General features: G+C 38.9%; 1 protein-coding gene across 5 annotated transcripts in view; it reads left to right on the top strand.

The window, feature by feature from the left end:
* tfeb (transcription factor EB) overlaps positions 1-15,937 on the top strand; it is a 32,316-nt gene extending 16,379 nt beyond the window's left edge. For 4 of the 5 annotated variants that reach the window (XM_041980957.1, XM_041980961.1, XM_041980958.1 and 1 more), the window contains 10 exons: positions 3,612-3,716; positions 4,813-4,977; positions 7,577-7,675; positions 7,822-8,010; positions 8,697-8,786; positions 11,601-11,718; positions 11,939-11,995; positions 12,447-12,522; positions 12,623-12,770; positions 12,852-15,937. In XM_041980957.1, coding sequence (XP_041836891.1) covers positions 3,687-3,716; positions 4,813-4,977; positions 7,577-7,675; positions 7,822-8,010; positions 8,697-8,786; positions 11,601-11,718; positions 11,939-11,995; positions 12,447-12,522; positions 12,623-12,770; positions 12,852-13,418 — 1,539 coding nt within the window. In that variant the 5' untranslated portion in view covers positions 3,612-3,686 and the 3' untranslated portion in view covers positions 13,419-15,937. The remainder of the gene's footprint in view (positions 1-3,611; positions 3,717-4,812; positions 4,978-7,576; positions 7,676-7,821; positions 8,011-8,696; positions 8,787-11,600; positions 11,719-11,938; positions 11,996-12,446; positions 12,523-12,622; positions 12,771-12,851) is intronic. The other variant, XM_041980962.1, reaches the window with a different exon arrangement.
* Positions 15,938-19,578: the final 3,641 nt, after the last annotated feature.

Below are 19,578 nucleotides of genomic sequence, written 5' to 3'. Positions count from 1 at the left end.
TGTGCAGTGTTACCAATGCATGGAAATAAAAACTATTATAAGGACTTTGGGCTTAACTCAATTTTTTAACCTGACTGCTATTATTTTGAACACAACTGTATATCACACACGACAATCACTTCATGGCATCTTTCCTCTCTCATGAGAGTTTGTGGCGCTCACTTCACTTCCTTCTGTTTACAGTATGCCCATTTTATTCAGCCGTTACTAAGTTGTTACAGTGATGGAATTGATTATGTCCCAGGTGAAAAACAAAAGATGAAGATGCAAAGACCATCTGGATATAGTTGGATGCACCAGGAATATAAAGTAATAATAACAATAAACAGGAAGCCTTTTAAATGGATTTCCTCTTTAATAAATTACATTTGCATTTAAATGATAGAAATTGGATCTAATATTAACTTATAAAAAAATACAGGAGGCATGTCTTATTTGTCCTAATTATATTTTACGTCCTGCAATGAGCGGTCATAGACTAAGTTCTGGCTATCTATATTTTACTACCAGATAATGTATTCATCCGAATGCCTGAACCAATGAAGAACCATCTCAATCCTGATCTTATGTATTGACCTCCAGGAGAGGTGTTTGTACAATTCTGTGTACATGTATGTATCAGTATTATGGGACATTGTAATAGGCCAATATTTTTACTCAATCTGGTTTTACTCCAGTACTTCAATCCGGTTTCCGTCCCGTTCACAGTACTGAAACAGCACTCCTCAAAAGCTCCAGCAACCTTCTTATAGCTTCAGATTCTGGTTTTCTATCCATTCTCATCCTTCTTGACCTCATATATATCTGACCTCCTGCAATTGCTTCTCCTGTCCATTCGCTTCGCTCCTCTCTCCAGCTTCTTGTCCCCCCTGACCACCTCGTCACTATGGGAACCAGAGCATTCAGCCGCTCTGCTCCCCACCTTTGAAACTCTCTTCCCCCTGATATCCGTACCATAGACTCTCTTCCACTCTTCAAATCACAACTCAAAACACACTTGTTCAGACAGTCCTAGGTCATCTAATCACACACTCACCATCTTAATGTTGTCCTCTGTTTGTATTTATTGTTTTTAACCGTCTTAATGTTCTTCTGTACAGTTTCTTGGGTGTTTTGAAAGGCTCTTTTTAAATAAAATAAAATGTATTATTATTATTAATATTATTATTATTATTATTACTCTAGCATATAAAGTAACTTTATAATTAAAGGCTCAGACCGGTAGATTGACACATTGTAGGATTGGCTATGCTCTGTTTTATGAACAGGATATATACTATCCCAAGTTGCTTTTACAATTTGTGTAACACATGGCTCTGTCTTTAGACATCTGCATTTCTGAGCACAAATCTGTCCCTAGCTGACACTCTTGATTTCCAAGCTGAATTTCCAGATGTAATAGCCCTATTTGTCAGACTCTATATTTCACTTTATAGCACTCCACAACTGTTCACACCTAAGTTTAAAAATTTGTTCCTCTGTGCAAGTGAGCACCTTGAGTAAGACAAATACTACTACCATGTCAGGAAGTTTTTGCTGAAGTCCGCATTCTGTTACAAGTTTGGGCTGGAATGCTAGTATGTGTTCAATGTGTATCTCTGCATGGGTGTGTGTTTTCATGTGGGACATCTAATGGCACAAAGCGGGCAGTGTGTGCCCCTTCGAACGCTGAAATGTACACTTCAGACAACAGGCGGCTTCAGTCCCTCTCAATAGGAGCTGCCCTTCTTATTGTACCTCATGCACAATGAGCTTTTCTCTCTCTGTCTGTCTTCCTCTCTGTGTCTTTCTCTCTTTATGACCATAACAAAAAGTGTTTCTGATAAGAAAGTGGAGGAATCAGACTTTGTCTGATGCTCTGCCGTCTATCATTCCACAACATATCAGTACGGTTGTGGGAGATATTGGCCAAAAATTATATGACAGCATTTTTCTATGATATTTCAATAACAATATCACAGAAGATATTGATGTCTTTGGCCAAACAATAAGTATACTAGACTGGTGACCTGTCCAGGATGTACCCTACATGACTGAACAGTACAGAAAATGAAAGAAAAATTGTTGGTACCCTACACAGGTTAAGGCGCAGTTAAATTACGTAATCAGGCTAGAAATGTGTGATCATGTGATATCACATTATTACATTTTCTCTGGTGTCAAAAAATCTACTGCTAGTACCTCAAATGATACGATATTGCAGACCTCTACATATCAGCATTTTCATAAAGCAGAAATCTGGGTCTGGTTTCAGGACCACTCACCTTTGAATAGAAGCAAGCTTAGTCATGCGGGGATGAGCTCTAGTCATTGCAGAAGGGGAACTATCTGTTTTGGGACTCCCCTCTGAATGTTTACAAGTGTATATGTTTTAAAAAAGAAAATGAAGAGATGGCAGTAACATGATGGGTGTTCCCCTGGTCTTTCTTCTCACATGATCTCCCAAGAACAACAAGATAACATGACTCCCACATGACCTCTCCAACATTACAAAGTAAATCCTCCTTAGTTCAACACAACTTTATGTGATGAAGTGAATGTAAAGATGTCCTTGGATGACATATACACACCCTTAAGCTATCTATCATCCTTACATCCATCCATATATATTTGTTTTTTATATGTGTATGTATATATATATATATACATATATATATATATATATTAGGGGTGGGAATCTTTAAGCATGATTCTATTACGATTCAAATGACTGCAATGCGATTATAAAGTGATTATTTAAACATCTTCTTTCCATTGTGACTACTCAACTGTTACTACTTTTCGAGTGGAAATATGTGACATGGTTTTCCCTATTTCTCGTAACAAACAACAAAGAAGAAAAAGTCATTCATCTATTGGTTAATGCAGGATGTCTGTTTCCACCACATAAAAGCAAAACATGGTGCTGCATCAAATCCTAGCAGTCATATTTCTCTCAGAACATTTCTTCACAAGAAACTTTTGAGTGATAGTGTATATCTAATGTTGGTATTTATTGAAAGCTAATTGATGACACCTAATAATTTAAATGAATGATTACATAACTAACTAACAAAATAAATAAACATTTTATACACTGATTCAGACTGTTTGATTCTTGAGACAGTTGAATATTGGAGAGAGACAGGTGGTGTTTGTATAGCTTTTAAAAAAACTTACTATATACTATGTCTTCAGTGGACATTCAGAGTGCATCTGCATTTTTAAATGGTATTAAAGGAAAAACAAAAATCCCTGTGACTGTAGGAGCGTTGTGTGAACTGTGTGTTTCTTCATCAGCAGCAGTGGCAGGCAGTTACTGCTGTAATCCATCAACACATTTACTTAGAAATATTTGTGATCCCATCCCCCAAGGATTGAGTGACAAGCTATATACATACAGTATTAAAATTGTATTGAAATACTTGCACTTGTTACATCTTGACACTGACTAAATCAGAAAGCGCTATTTACACTGATTCTTTTTAGACATTTAACTTCTACATAAAATCAATGATTTCTGAAAGTGAATGTTTTTGTATCGGTTTGGTCATTTCTGCCACCTCTGTTAAACCCTTTCATTTCCACTTTCTCTTGTACTCGTATTCTCACTTTCTTTATCTATTCCACAGCCTCCCTTACCTCTCGGGCTGGACTGTGCTGCATTAACGTCGGCTCGCCCTCCCCTGCCCCCTCGCCCCCCAGCAATGGCCTCACGCATCGGGATGCGGATGCAGGTACAACACATCTGCCTTCCACCATTTAGTATGAAGTACATGCAAGACTTTCCCTAGCAGTGGGTGTCATATTGTGTTTAATGGTTTATATCAAAAGGTTTAGTTATTACATAGACCTGGATGAGGTTACTGCTTCGGACTGGTTCATACTTATCTTATAGATTCCAGTTTGTACATGGAAATACTGCATTATTTACACCTGTTGGAGTTTGATCTAGTTATCTATGAAACCTGAGGAAATAACTTTTCTACTCTTGAATTCTGACAGAAGGGAAGTTTTTAATAATTTATTTATTTTTGCCTTAAAACCACAAAGGCTCATCCTCATCCAGTCTTATAGCTGTTATGACATTAGTTTGGCCTAAAGCAGGTAGTGAAATTTGTCTTTGAAAAGTGTTATAAAAGTAAACTAATGACTTACGTTCAGTAATACTGTGAAGAATATTGGACTAATTTGTTTAACCAGGATTTTTCTTTCTTTCTTTCTTTCTTTCTTTCTCATTTTCTCTTTCTTTTCATTTTATTTCTAATTGTCATATTAAACTGGCCTCTTGAGCAACATTTTGTGTGCTGATGGCATTGGTTCCCCATAAAATTAAAAATTAAATTTAAAATTCTGTTTTCAAACACAAAAATCCTCAGTGGCCTATTAAAAGTCTTGACTCACAGGACGCATACTTACCAGAATGTCTGTGACTGAAATAGGAGGTAAAAATTTTGTTTACGCTTCTAGTGTAGGTACAGAGCCTTGACACTCTTTTCTTTCAAATCTAAATGGGAAAAACTGACATTGTAAAAGAGATGTTCAACACTATTTTTAATCTTTGCTCTGTGAAACATTTTGTGTGACATATTGCTTGAGTAGTGCTCTGAGAGAATAGTATGGTAATACTCCAGGCATTAGTTTTTCCACTGAAATGTTTGGTCTCTCTGTTTGACCTTTAAATACTTAAATATTCTCTCTGCATATTGTTTTCTTACGGGGTTATTTAAAATTTTGCAAGTGACTTACCCAGAAGTAACGTAATACAGTACAGTAACTTCCCTGGTTAGTATTTCATTAAGCAGTTCTGTGTTTTTCTGTGTTTGTGTCCAGCTGATGCGAGACCAGCTGCAGCAGGAGGAGCAGCGTGAGCGGCAGCAGCAGAATGCAGCCCTGCAGTACATGCAGCACCGCATGGCTGCACCACCTGCACCCACGCCAGCCATTAGCACCCCACAGCAATACCAAAGCATGCAGGTTCCAGTGGAGGTTCTAAAGGTCAGTGCGGCCACAAGCAGTGCTTCACATTATTGATTAAGATGTTGTTAATTGGTTTCCTAACAAGTATGTAAATGTTTATTGGGATAAATACCAGATTGACTCTTTTATATTGCTTGCTTTAATTAATATTTTTATTTGTTAATATGTTTACATTGTTAAAGAGGGGGGGTGGGGCTCTTTTGTAATTTATAGAAGCTCCAATAGGCAGTTTTTTTGCATACATGTTTTCTTTATTACATTACATTATTGATTAGTAATTGAACCATTAGTTAAGATCAGTGTGTTGACTTAAAAGCACTGCTGTTGATCTCATAGAGCTGGTTGAACTAATAAAGATTTGTGGTTTGATCCTCTTACTGAAAACATAACCCCCATCCCCCTTTCACATTGCTTTCACAAATTTTCTTTTGTAGACTTAAACTGGCCATCAGCAACGTCTGTGAGAATAAAATGACGTGGTGAAACCTCTGACTGCAGTCACAACAGAGGGAAAAATCTTTAAACAAAGCTCATTGATGGGATTGACTTTAAGAAAAAAAAGATGTTGGTTTAGTTGGGTTTTTAAAAAGACCGGGGGCTGGTGCTCTTCTGTTAATCCAATCACATGTTGCTGGGAAGGAGACAGGACAGGAGGGTGCAGTGGAGGCGTCGTGGCCTCTCACACTGCAGGGAAAAATCAGGGGCTGGTTTGAAAAGAGCCAAAGAAAAAAATGCAGTGGAGCAGCAAGCAGGTAGGGAGACAGAAGTGGGAGATAAGAAACGTTTGACATGTTTAGTGATAGGGTAGACAGGAGCGATGTAGATATGGTCAGACAGGGGCAGATAAAGCTGAAGTGACATTTGGGCTGATTCCAGAGATGCCTGTGTTTGTCCTTATCTTTAATGGCGTGTTTGTCTGTATGGGTTTGTGCAATGGTCCTCTAGATGTGAATGTGTTGCTTTGTGATTATTTTTAGCTGTAATTTGGTCCAGTGTGCATGCACTCCTTATGGTATTTAGTAATGTATTGACAGTTTACTCTGTGTGCATATGTGTATGCGTGGGTGAATGGAACAGGTTTTATGAAATCACCATGTTTTTCCTGTTGTAGATTAAAAAAACTGTCTGTGTCAGACCCACACTTAACCTGTCATACCTCCTGGGGCGTGTTTTTTCTGTTTGGACTTCACATTTGCTGCTGACACAACCGTGATAGGTAGAGTGGTCAAATCGGATTAGTTGCTTCTCTGGATCATGAGACAATACATATTTTAAATGTGTACTTTTTTTTTTTTGCATACAAGTGTCAAGAATTGTTTCACCACTAAGGTGACAGCAAAGGTTCAGGAATGTGATCGTTGTAGATTGATGTCTGTTTGTCAGCAAGATTATGCAATAACCACAGAGTCAAATTTCATGGGCCTTATAGGAGAGGTAAAGCGTGGCCACTGGAGGAACTCAATACGTTTTGCTCTGGAAAGTAGACTGCTTTCTTTAAAACTGAGAATATGGTATTGGCCTTGGTGGAGGATGTGCTTTCTGGTGCTTTTGTGGTTGTAAAAGAAATGTAGAAAGGTATACACAAAATAACAGGAAGAAATAGAAACGTCTGTTTACTAAAGATGTTTCTGCTTCATTTGATTTAATCCTGTTTTTTGCTATTAAAGTTGGAGAGTTCTGAGCTTTGATCTTTGATGTGAAGGAATGAGGCCAGCACATTGTGCTGTGTAGTGTCACCAGAGGATTTAGTGCAGATTTACTCCTGTAGACATCACTACTGACTTAAAGCTACTATGTCCTGGTGCTGCCACTTTATTGAGATAGAGGAGTCTGAGCTCAGTGTTATGGCTTTAAATGTTAGTGGTAAACCACACTGAAGTAATGAGCTTTTATAATACCACTAACATAAATCTTTCTTCCGAGGAAATGCTCCTGTTGTGTAGCCCCGATGTCCTGAAATAAAAAAAGAAGTATTTAAGTGTGTTGCTCCTTTTCCTTGATATAAACTGCAAAATTACCTGAATTTCAAGGAGCTGGTTCAACTAAATAAACAAGCTCATTTTAAACATATTAGAAGCAGAAATGTCTGGTTATAAATGCTAAGATTTAACATTCTGCTCCCATTTGGTTAACAATGACTGTGGTGATTACATTTATGAGGTTTTGGTATTTGAAGCTTTTCATGTCTTGAATAATGATGTTTTTAGAGTTCCTTTTTATGATATTTCCATGTATTTTTTTCCGTGCTCTGTGTATGAAAATGATGGTTTTTATTACAGAACTGAACTTTTACCTATCTTAGTCAGGACATTCTTGGAAAAGAGATCTCAAGAGATTTGAGAGTTTAATAAGTTTAATGAGTTTAATAATAAAAACCTAATAAATTTATTTAATACACTAAACACCAAACCTTAAATTGAATGAATTCTGATTATAAGTTTTTGTTTTTAGGATGTTGTAATTAAAAAAAATTTCTTTACTATTAAGATCTTGTTGGACAACAAAAACATAAACATAAATAATATTCAAACATGTTTGCAAAATTTCATGTTTGCTGCTAAATTAATGATGGTAAAAGAGTTGATGGCACTGGTGTTGATGTATTTCATCAATACAGGTGCAGACCCACCTTGAGAATCCAACAGACTATCATATCCGTCAGTCACGAAGACAGCAAGTAAAAGAATACCTTTCAACCACCTACGCCACCAAACAGGTATCTCTCTCACTTGTTTATTTATTTTATGTTTTTTTTCTTTTTGCTTTTCATCTGTTCAGCACAACATTATTGATGTAGACAATAACTCAGTGCTCTATCATTCATTAACAGTATCAACCCTCTGTTTCTCTTTGTGTCCTCAGACGGTCCAGGCAGTAACAGGGCTAATGCCACCATCTTCTCCCACCAACATGGCACCTGCAGGGGGATCAGCACCTGCTCCCCCACCTCTCCACTCCCCACACATGCGAACAGAGCAGTTAATGTCAGGCAGCAGCGCCCCCAACAGTCCCATGGCCATGCTCAACATTGGCTCCAGCCATGAGAAGGAGGTAGATGTGTGGGCAGACAGTGGCATAAACATAAACCCATACACATATAACCATCATAGTCTTATAAAGCTAAATTTACAGGAACCACACTCACATATCCCCAAAATATGGCTTAATTACACTTGTATATGAAATTATGAGGGTTGAATATTACCTCCAAAGAGACATTACCTCCACATTTTATGAAAGCATCGTAATGTTTAACTGCAGGCAGGAGCAGGATTTGCAGATCAACTGGTGTTAATGTGTTGTACATACAGTATGTGTGTGTGAATGAAAGTGGTGACTAACTGGCAATAACCGAGGTTGGTAATCAGTGGAATTTAAATGCTCCATAATAGCCTTGCAGCTGTAATTACAGCTTAACAAGTGACAGAAAAACAGCAGAATGTGGGGGCCTTTGAACCTAGAAGACTTTGACCAACTCTGCCTTCAACTTGCAACCTCAATTCTCTCTGTCTCTCTAAGAGAAAATAATCCCAGTAGTCATTAAATGCCATCAGGTTTCTGGTGCCTTAATGAAATAAATGTACAGTGTGTCAGTGTTTTTTCCTCGCTGCAGTAGATAAAACAAGTCTTTACATTTGACGCAGTCCTACAATTAGCTGCTGAGATGACCTAAGTTGCACTGCAGTGCTATGTCGATAAAACTGAACTGTAAAAGCTGCTTTGTTTTTCATTTTCAGATGGACGAGGTCATTGATAACATCATCAGCATGCAGTCCAGCTATGATGATGTTCAAACATACATTGATCCCATCCAGATGCCAAACACAGTGAGTAGAAGCAGTCGATCAAGACAAGTGATTCATCTTCACTGTATTTTACATTATACGACTTGTGTACTTTGCAGCTGTGAAGTTAAAAGTTCGAGGATATCCCTGGTTGTATAGATAGTAAAGCTTTATGAGGCAAATTTATCGTTGGTGTTTTTGGTGTGTAAAAACTGAACTTGTTTGCTTTGACTGATAGTTTGTGGTAACTTCTTTTTTCTTTTCTAAGACTAAAATTGAGCGAACTATGAGGATTTTATTGCTAGTTTAATTGTAAAACTAATTTTTGAGTAATAAATTTGATTTTAATCTTATTATTGAAGGTATTTTTAATAAGTTTGAGGAATCAGAATTAAACATTAAAATTCTTCTCTTTATATTTTGATATTATATCTTTTTAAGAAAACATTCTCATCTTGCATCACATTTAAATAGAAAAGTAACATATTTTTGCATGTTTATTGGTGAGATGAGATTAAAGCGTGGCATTTAAATATCACCTTAAACCTCCTAAACTTTGTTTCTCATTAGGATTTATTTGAGTCCAGTTCCTAAAATGAGTCATAGCGTTGGATAGGCCAAGTCATCAGCAGTCAGAGTTCTGTTTTTCAGTTGTTCCTATTAATCACTGTTTCTGTATCTGTGTCAGTTCTTGTTTATTATCAATAGCCTTGTTTTGTTTCTACTGTTATCAGGCATTGTTATATTGTCTGTGCATCTGTTGGTTCTGTTAGTGAGTTAATGTTTTAAAGCAGCTATTGAATTTTGCTCCAAATCCACTTTCTGTTTCTGCACATACCCACGTTAAGCAATTAGCTATGCTTTTATGTAGCCATATACACAAACACATAGACAAACTAAAGCAAATGCACAAAGCAGTGTATAATTGACTTAAACACTAAACATTCCTTCACTAAACCATGTTGGACATAGTTAGAAACTGTAGGGAAGACATGTTGGTGGAGGACTGTGCAGGGCTTTGTGTCTGAGAGAACACACTGAGAAAATTAACAATTAAACAACCAGTTAGAGTTCAACTTGTTTACAAGACATTTGGAATGAGGGAGGTGGTGAAGAAAAGGGGGGAGGAAAAGAAAGGAGGAGGGAAAAAGGGATGAGGACAATTTATGCAAGGGGAAAACAGGCTGAAAGTCCAGTTAGGGGAAAGTTCAGTCCTGTTTGGTGGGGGAGCAGAGGTAGAAGAAAGACGTTAGCAGTGCTGCCGAGGTCATTCTCCCAGGACAGGGGCGGCAGTGCCAGAGAGAGCTGCATGTGCTGCCAGTGCCAAAAAGAGAAGAAGAACCCCCCCTCCCCCTCCTCGGGCCTTGTAAGGGAAGGAGTGTAGGATGAAGGAGATGAATAAGACATATGCCATTGTGGAAGTTATTGAAGGAGAACAGATTCAGCTGGTAAGACAGTGGAGCTCTTTTCCTACTTTAATATGACTTGATTTGAACTTGGGGGAGTTGTCGTTTGTTCTTTTTTCTCAGACTGCTTGTTGAACTGAAGTCAAGGCAGAGGCACTAACTCCTAGCCTTGGGTCCCTGATTACAGGAGTAGCCATAGCAGAGGAGGTGGGGTGGGCGATGGCATTAAGTTTACTGAGCTGTTTTCTTGTGTTAGTGTGTAATGGCTGTTTCTGCAGAACTAGAATCAAGATTTTAATGCATTTAAGTGTATCATACTGGGTTGCAACTGGAATCTAAAGTGTAGCAGGCTGACACATTGTGTGGTCACCTCCTTGATTCAGTGCTTCCATCGCTGTGTGTATGTGTTAAAGAGGGAACCTCACAAGCCCTCCTGTAGCTTTATCTCGTACTCTGTGTGGATGATTAGTTTAATCACCCGAAGCATGTCTTCATGCATGTGTCTCTGTTACACTGATTGATTAGATTGGGCAGCATGCTCATATCAAACTTAGAAGGATCAGTGTGTGAGAAGCAAGTCCCATCTGAAGCATCTGAGAGAAAGACACGGCTGCAAAAAAATTCCTGCTTTATTCCCAACTGTCAGAACAGTGAGTGAAACTCACCTGCTAATCCTGATGGGGATTAAAGTAGCAAATTCCATGGAATTCTTGGAATCTTAAAGTTTAGTGAGAGCTGGGGACACCACTGAATGCCAGGCACAAGAAAACAGTTCAACTCTTCAATGTATGTGTGTGTGTATGTATTTGGATGGTTACACTGAGCCATAATAAGGCCCAGTCAGCCTCGGCCGTTAATTGAATTCAAAGGATTCGCACTGGAGTGGAGCTTGGAGGATGTGGTCAATCCAGGAGCAAGGGAGAGGCTGGGAATTATAGTTTAATGAAGAATGTGTCTCCTGCTATCTGCTCTTTACAACACACTTAACATGAACACTGACTTCATAAAATTTACAAGGTGAGTGAAGCTGCGAATGAGCTGGCGAATGGAACTCAGAAAAAAAATGCAGAACTATACTTGTTTTGTTTTATTCTGTTTTTTAATTTATTTCAGAAGCTTTCACTCCCCTTGTGTGGTTGCTACAGGATAGGTAAAGCATATTTTAAGTTTTAGGGCATCGTGTTGCATTTAGGACTGAAGAAGAGGTGATGATTGTATTCTACTCTATACCAAGGGTCATTTGAGTGCTTATGATGTGTGGGTTTCTTCCACTAACATGTAATGTCTTCCGGGGTGAAATAGCTGGCAGTGCAAAAAGAAAAACATAAATGCTTTGTCAGTTTATTTTCCTTTCCGCTGATCAAATTGGCATCTGTGAATTGATTAATTGTTCTTTAAAAATATAAATTTATTGTACTTATGTGTTACTTTGTATGTGCTCCCTTTCCAGCTCCCATTGTCAAGCAGTCACCTGGATGTGTACACAGGTCCTGGAATGAAGGGGCCAGCCATTACTATGACAAGTAACTCCTGTCCTGCCAACCTAACCATCAAAAGAGAACTTTCAGGTGCGAAGAAACGTCTCAAATTTGAACTATTGTGGTCACATTTTGATAGCCAGGAAGTTGTGCAGATTGTCTGAACTCAAACTGTTATGTTACCAAGTGATACAGAGGTTGTTTATCACTGAGCACATCTGAAATATTTGCTTCTATTGTGTTTGGTAATTTATGTTTGTGTTGAGGTACTTTTTCAGCCATTAGTTAATAACTTTTTGTTATTGCAAAGACACAGAAGCCCGTGCGCTGGCCAAGGAGAGACAGAAAAAAGATAACCACAATCTGAGTAAGTTTTTGCCTCAGTTTACATACATAAATAAGTTATCTACCTCCTTTTTTAGAGATTTCTTTTTTGTTCAATTACTGTATATCTCTTTGGAAATATTTGCACTTACACACTGACACACAGACACACACACAAACCTTATCAGTGTCTTGCATTTTTATACGGCTTTGTGCTGATTTAGCTGACATAGTGCAACAGGTGGGTGGATAGTTAACCTGATCATTTCTGCTGTCCTGGCACTTAAGTGTAATTGCCTGTGACTCTGTGTGTGTGTGTGTGTGTGTGTGTGTGTGTGTTTAAATGTTTGCCCCTTTCTGCTCATTATTGTACATCTCTAAAATGCACAAATGTGCACTTTTTACCTGCAATACCAAAACATGTTCTGGATATTTTTTACCCTTCCTGGTTAATTTTTATTGTTTATTTTTTGTCTTTTACTTCTCTTCTGTAGTTGAAAGGAGGAGGAGATTCAACATTAATGATCGTATCAAAGAACTGGGCACCATGATTCCCAAAACCAATGACCTGTAAGTTGCTTTGATAGCACAGTTAGTGACCTAAAATTAAACTTTTACATACGGCCAGTTGCTTATGTATGGAAATCTCCTGTATTTACTCTGTGCATAGTGATGTGCGCTGGAACAAAGGCACTATATTGCGGGCATCTGTGGAGTATATTAAGCGCATGCAGAAAGACGTACAGAGGTCCAGAGAGGTGGAGAACAACTTCAAACGAATGGAGATGGCCAACAAACAGTTGGTGCTACGAATTCAGGTACAGTTCCCCCACAATCACTCTTGTAGGAATATAGAAAATTAAATGAATCTGATGTTGTCTTTTGCCAACTGTTATCAGGAGTTGGAGATGCAGGCTCGTCTGCATGGTCTGCCCAACACCTCTCCCTCTGGCCTCAACCCAACTGAAATGATGCCTTCTTATATAAAACAAGAGACCAGCCCAGAGGAGAACCTTTCTCACCCCCAACAACAAGCCCACCAACAGCCCCACCAGCTACACCATAATCAGGCTCAGGCCCAGCAGCACCATTTCCTTCCCCAGACCCACCTCCATCCTCAGGGTCAGGCTCAGCCTCAGCCAAGGCATCTGCCACCTCTCCCCCACCACCTTCAACCCCAGCAGCCCATTCAGTTCCCAGCTGTGGGCAGCTCCCAGCCTTTTGACTTTGCCCAGTCGCTGGACTTGTGCGATGGGATACCCGGATTCTCAGATGGCATGTCTGGGATGGATGACCTGGGTGGACTGGATGTCCAGGGGAGGAGAGGCGATCTGAGCTTCTTGATGATGGATGAGCCTTTGTCCCCTATGGGTGGAGATCCGCTGCTCTCTGCAATGTCTCCTGAGGCCTCTGTCGACTCCAGCCGCAGATCCAGCTTTAGCATAGAGGATGGAGACATAATGTAGACACATGCACATATATACACACACTTAAACACACAAGGCTTCTGGGTGTTCACGGTAAAAACGTAAACAACACAGAAAAATAACACAGCCCAAAAAAAGGAAAGAAGGAATCATGTATGCATCACACAATTCTTACACACACTTGACACTCAGTTGTAGTACAATTATCTCTGCTACTGTCAGAAGAAGGTACACAGCACTGACACAGATGAAAACACGCTTCATAGAATAAACATTTGCACTCATACAGATGAGCCTGTGAGTTAATCTGAGCAGCTTGAAACTTTGCCCAGTAGTCTGAGCATTTACAAGCACAGCCGGCACATCCCAGGTTGGTTATATAGCACACTGGCCTCGATTCCATAAAGGTGGCTCTGAATCATAATTGAAGAGCGGACAAAACCAGCAGTTAATTAGACTTACACTATCAGATACAAGGACAACCGAGTGCATTGTCTCATGTGATAGAGGGCAAGTTTTGCACCACACACAACCTCTTTTAATAACTGTAAATGATTGAATGAATGATAGTTAATAAAATAGAAACAGCTTTATGGTCTTGCATGCATAATTTATCTCGTGGGGGAATTAGTGTGCCAAATTGTTGCGTTCCTCACTCTGCTATTCCACTGTTTCCTTTAGGCTCCTTTACACCTTTCAGTGTTGATCAAGGATCTGTGTTGGTCTTCAAAGCTGGAGCGTATTTCTTTAAATGTCCACGTTTAAAACCTCAGAGGATGGACAATGGACTGTTGGAGGCCCAAAAAAATCTAGCTCTAGATAAAGCCTGTTGTTACATTTGCCCTGTTTTTACCCAAAATTCATGTGTTATCACTGACATATATACACACACACTGCCAACCCCAGTTTTTTCAATACTCTTTTCATCCCCTTTTCTACAATGTCTGAAGACCAGGAAGTGGTTTTCACATGAAAACACAGTTAAGGGTGTTGGAGAGAAGGTTGAGGGGAAATCCACCTTATCAAATCCATCAACATCTAATTCTCAGAGGTGTCGAATACTCAGGTACTGTAACAGAAGCAGGATCAAAGTCATAGATGTTCACTATAAAGGTGCATAGTCCCTGTCTGTGTGTGCCTTTTGATTTGTGCAGCTGGTCCTTGTTATGTTTTATAAGTTTGGGTTCATTTACAGCCTTAGATTCAATATCACATTCAATTATGCCGGTAAATGCATTTAGCTTCTGTTTGCTTCAACCATGCCTTTATAGGCAGAAAGTTAACTGTCCTTTTTTTTTTTTACTTTGTTGGGTTTGTGCAAGAGGCTCATGCGAAGAAAGGAGTGATGAGGTTTAACAAGAAAAAGAATGAGAAAGTTTGCTAGTTTTTTCAGTCAGCATACAGCTCACAAACATGCATGCATGAAACATGCAGACACTCAACCTACCACACGCATTCTTGTGCTCGGATACATGTAAATAAATTGCAGTGTGCCCTGAGGCTGTTTTCAGATCAGCCGTCTCCCTCCTTGTGATTAAAGTGCCACCTGCAGAGGTAAAAGCTAAGGTCGCCGTTCAAGCTGTCATGTAAAGGTAATTCATTTATCCAGTTGTCACAGTGATGGCTGGAACAGGTTGTGGTGAACCTGTGCTGGAACTGCTGAGTTAGACCTGGGGCTTGACTTTGATTTGTTATGGCTTTTGATCAGAAATCATAACATTAGAAAACAGAAAAAGATTTAAGGTGATTTTTTTCTTTTTTTTTTTGATTAAAAGAAGTGTTTGTTTTCTTTATTCTAGAGTTTGTTTATTGTACCTCCCAAAGCACTGGAAAGTATTTTATTGTTTTTCTTTGTACATTGAATATGATTTGTTTCAGACGTTGGATGCCACTAAGCCACTTAACTGTGTTTTATTTGTATTTGTTCTTTTAGTTTTGTTTTAATTTTATTCCAAACGGCCCTCTTTTTTCAGAGCCATTTTATGGAAATGCTCTGTAAATGCATTTAAGCCAATGATTCAAAGGAGGAGTGGGAAAACATTTATAATCTTCTGAATATCAAATGAAAGAGGAAGAGATAATGTACATTGAAGACACTTTTTTATATGATTGGGATTTTATTTTTCTCTGCTTAGACGTTTTAATTTGGAGCCAAACATGCATAAAAGATTATTCTGTAATTTTACTGAAATGAAATTGCTCCTTTGATGAATGTAAGGTTTGCGGTCAGACTGAACTACATCAGAATTTTTCCCCAGCTGCCTCCCTCCTCTCTGACTGTTGTGTCCATGGAGACTGGATATGACCAACTTTAGAAAAAGTCTGAACCAGTGTTTTGTGATTGTCTGGTGTTGTACCACTGACTCTGCATTTGCTGTTGTCCAGATCTGTGCCTTTCTGCTACAGTTTGACTGTTGTTGCACAGCCACTCAGCCAACACTCCAAAGAGCTCATCAGGCCTCCTCTGTTCTTCCATTTGAGGGTGTTCTGAAGGGCAACCACACAGGGAAAAGTGCTTCTGAATTTACTGAAGATATAAAATGTTTTACCAGAATCCATTCACTGGCTTGTTGGTGTTTTTTTAATTTTATATCCTTTTTCCTGTGTGTTTGGGCTTGTGAATACATATGTGGTACAGTTTAAAAAAAAAAAAATCATGCTGCCACATTATTTTAAGTCAGTTACTATTATTCCTGTCAATTTTAAAAAGTTTGATGTCTAGCATCGCCTACATTTTCAATCAGTTCATCAAATGCAGCCTGCAACTTACATAAATGTGACTGAGCAACTTAAAGTATTGAATGTGCAAACATTGAAAATGGACTTTGAAGTGAAGCAAAACCAATTTGTGTTTTGAAATCTGCTTTTTAAGGTCTGCGTATGCCTTGAATTTCTAATTCAATTCTAAATAAAAGGGAAAAAGAAACCAAAGAAGTAACATTAAATGCAAGAAAAAAAAAAAAAAAAAACTAAACAAAAAACATGCATTTAATGTCTGTTGTTATAAATTAATTAATGAAATCATGAAATATAAACAAAATATTTAATATTACATATAATAGGTTTAATAGATATGTATACAAATATAAAATATATGGAAAGTAAGTTAATAAAATTAAGTATTTAGAAATTTACCCTGGGATAAAGAAAATACTTTTCCATTTCCATCCATGCATCCATCTATCCATTTTCTAGCGCTTATCTGGGGTCGGGTCACGGAGGCAGCTGCAGGGAGCAGGAAAGCCCTGACTTCCCTCTCCCAGTCACATTAACCAGCTCATCCGTGGGGATCCCGAAGGGCTTCCAGGCCAGCCAGAGATGTAGTCCCTCCATCCCGGGGTCTCCTCCTGGTGGGACGTGTCAGCATTCACAACCCAGATGATTTAAAAAAATTAATTAAAATATATATAGTTAAAAAATAAATAATTTACAGCCATTTACTTTAAATAACAAAATTACAGTTAATGACTGAAAAAAAAATCAACGAAGTTTTAATGAGAAAACTGTTTAAAAGCAGTTTATGTGATATATAATTAAATTCTGACCAATATGCAAATAATGCAATAAAATTAAACGTTTCTGTCCACAATAGTCAGCGTATACTTTTTAGCCAGTAAGACAGATGTGTTTGCATCTTTTACCCACAAGGGGGCTCCAGAGATCCACTTTTCCTCAGCGCTGCTGCCATAAATATTAAGGCCTGTGCTTGTGTGCAGTTAAGTTTTTTTTCCCTTTCCCCCTTTTTTATACTGATATAGGACTACACAAAATTTTGCTTCTAAAATGTCAAGCAGAAAAGAAGTTGCACAGCTTTTAAAAAATATTTTAAATCAAAATAAAAAATGCTTTAAAGCAAACACTGCAAGACAGTTCTGTCACATCTTCAACAAGAAAAGATAAATGCTTTGAAAGTTACTGTTATCAGCCTGTAAATTCATACTATTTTCTTTGAGTGTTGATGGTGGTCATATGTCATCTGCCTTCCTTTTGTTGGCCTTTTTATTTCCACTTTCGCAGCTCTCTTCCCAACGTCTCCTGATGTATTAGTCCACCGCTGCTTTGGGATGATCCATAAACCGTTTAACAGCCTTTCTTAAGTTAAATCGGGGTAATCTTTTTCCTTATCCACACACATACACACAAGCACACACACTCACTGATATCGCAGAGCGTGTTTAAGTGTGGTGATGGTGTCTGCAGCCCATCCACAGGCCCATTCTCCTGGGTCTTTATGATGCTAATGTACTTCCCGGTTTAATAAATCCCTGTAGAGCTGCAAGGAGTAGATCTTATGGCTCACTTCGATCACCACCTTTTCGCCCATCTTCCCTCCTCCCAATACACATACACACACACACACACACACACACACACACTGGCTCTGCTATTACTGCTGCAGAAATGCCTGCCTTGCACTTCCACAGATACTTGGGTGACTGTTTAGTGAGAGAAAAGGAGGGGAAGGGTCGAGACAAATCAAACATGAAGGTGCAATTTAAGCAACGCTGGCACAGAAATGCAGAGTTTGGCCCTGGTGTAATCTGCTGGAGGCTGAGTTAGAGGAGGCACGTTGAGAAGTTCTCTGTGTGTTTTTTCTTGTCTTTTTTTTTGATGGATAGGCATTTTTGAAGTGGGTTTGGCATAGCACCTTGAGTGCCTCGTTGCCCTTCAGAGACATGAAGAAGTGGGAAAAGTGAATAATTTTCTCCTCTAACCGATCCTTCTTTTCATTCTTCTTCTTCACCTATACTTCTTTCTACAAGCTGCCCCCTCCCTCCATAGCTGCTGGGCTTGGTGTGTGTGTATGTGAGTCTTCTTTACATCTCAGGGGAGCAGTGTGTCACTCAGCTTGAAGCCCGCGGAAGAGAGGTGAAAGGGGGCTGATTGAGCTAATTTAGCCCCTGGATGGGAGAGCAGGAAAGGCCTCACCCTCTGCTAATAGACAGACATCAAAATGGAGATGAGGAAAAGGGGGGGTTGAGGGAAGAGGAAGGGCTATAAAACTGAGAAGACTTTTTGATGGATTTATCTCCTTTTGTCCAAGACGATATAAGGGAAAACTTTTATGAACACTGAGTGACATTGTGAAGTTGGTAAAGGTTTATGTGTGTTGCTTGGAATTAAAACGTGCTGATATTACTTATTGATCCGTCCTCCTCCATTAAGACACCCTCAATCACAGTCTTCTTTATGATATCTGCTCACTAGGCTGCTCAACATATACTTTCTCTCTGACAGGCAGACTGCAACTCACCACAAAATACTAGCTTTAACCACACAAATGGGAATTGTCGGCACTTTTTAAATAGCTTTTGTAGACATAGCAACTCTTGTAACACCTGATGGCTCAGTATCAACAAAACCTTAAATTAAGATGGAGCTACAAAATCAATGAGATTGTATTTTTCTCTGACGTTTCTTTGACACGGCTCTCTACTTATTTTTTACTTTCTACCAAAAGTTCCTGCACTTTTTTTTTACAAGATTGTACAAAAGAATATGATGTTAAAATTAAAAGCTTACAAAATGCAGTCAAAAAGACAAATCCACCACATCCCTCTTCTGTCTCTTCCACACATCTTCTTGCTAACTTGATCTCAAGACTGTCGCCACACACCTCCTGTCCTTCTTCATTCCCACTTCTCCTGCCCCTCTTTATTCTGCCACTCTTTTGTCCATCTTCCTCTACATATTTAATACTCTTCGCTGACTCCTCTCAACCCTTCGTGCCTCTATTCCTGAAAGAAAAGGAGCTCAAATTGGCTGGAGAGATGAATAATGTCCACGCCATTAGCAGTGGCAGGGATATATCAGCCTTTTCATGCGTGTGGAGGTGAAGAGATGAGCTGCAGGAGAGGTGACGACTGGGTGGTGGTAGGGTGGGCTTCGGTCTTCATCATTCTCACTAACTTTTATTCAGACTATAGTGGAAAAATAGAAAAGAGAAGGAGTGACCTGGATGGAGTTTTGTCCATAATTTATGATTAAAACAAACCAGTCTTTACTTTTTAGGTTTCTGAAAAAGCTGTAAATAAGAAAAGAGATGGGGGGTAAAAATGGTGAAAACCACAGTCTATAGATTACTCACTAATATCACAAATAAATTCCTTTCCTGCATGGCCAGTAGGGGGAGGTAGTGATCCACAACACAGCTCAACATCTCTGAGCCAGAAGACAAACAAGGCCCGCTGACACTTCT

Source organism: Melanotaenia boesemani, chromosome 3 (genome assembly GCF_017639745.1).
Source record: "Melanotaenia boesemani isolate fMelBoe1 chromosome 3, fMelBoe1.pri, whole genome shotgun sequence".
Taxonomy (NCBI): Eukaryota; Metazoa; Chordata; class Actinopteri; order Atheriniformes; family Melanotaeniidae; genus Melanotaenia; species Melanotaenia boesemani.
The sequence above is the reverse complement of the archived record's forward strand: the minus strand, read 5'-3'. Positions and strand labels throughout refer to the sequence as shown.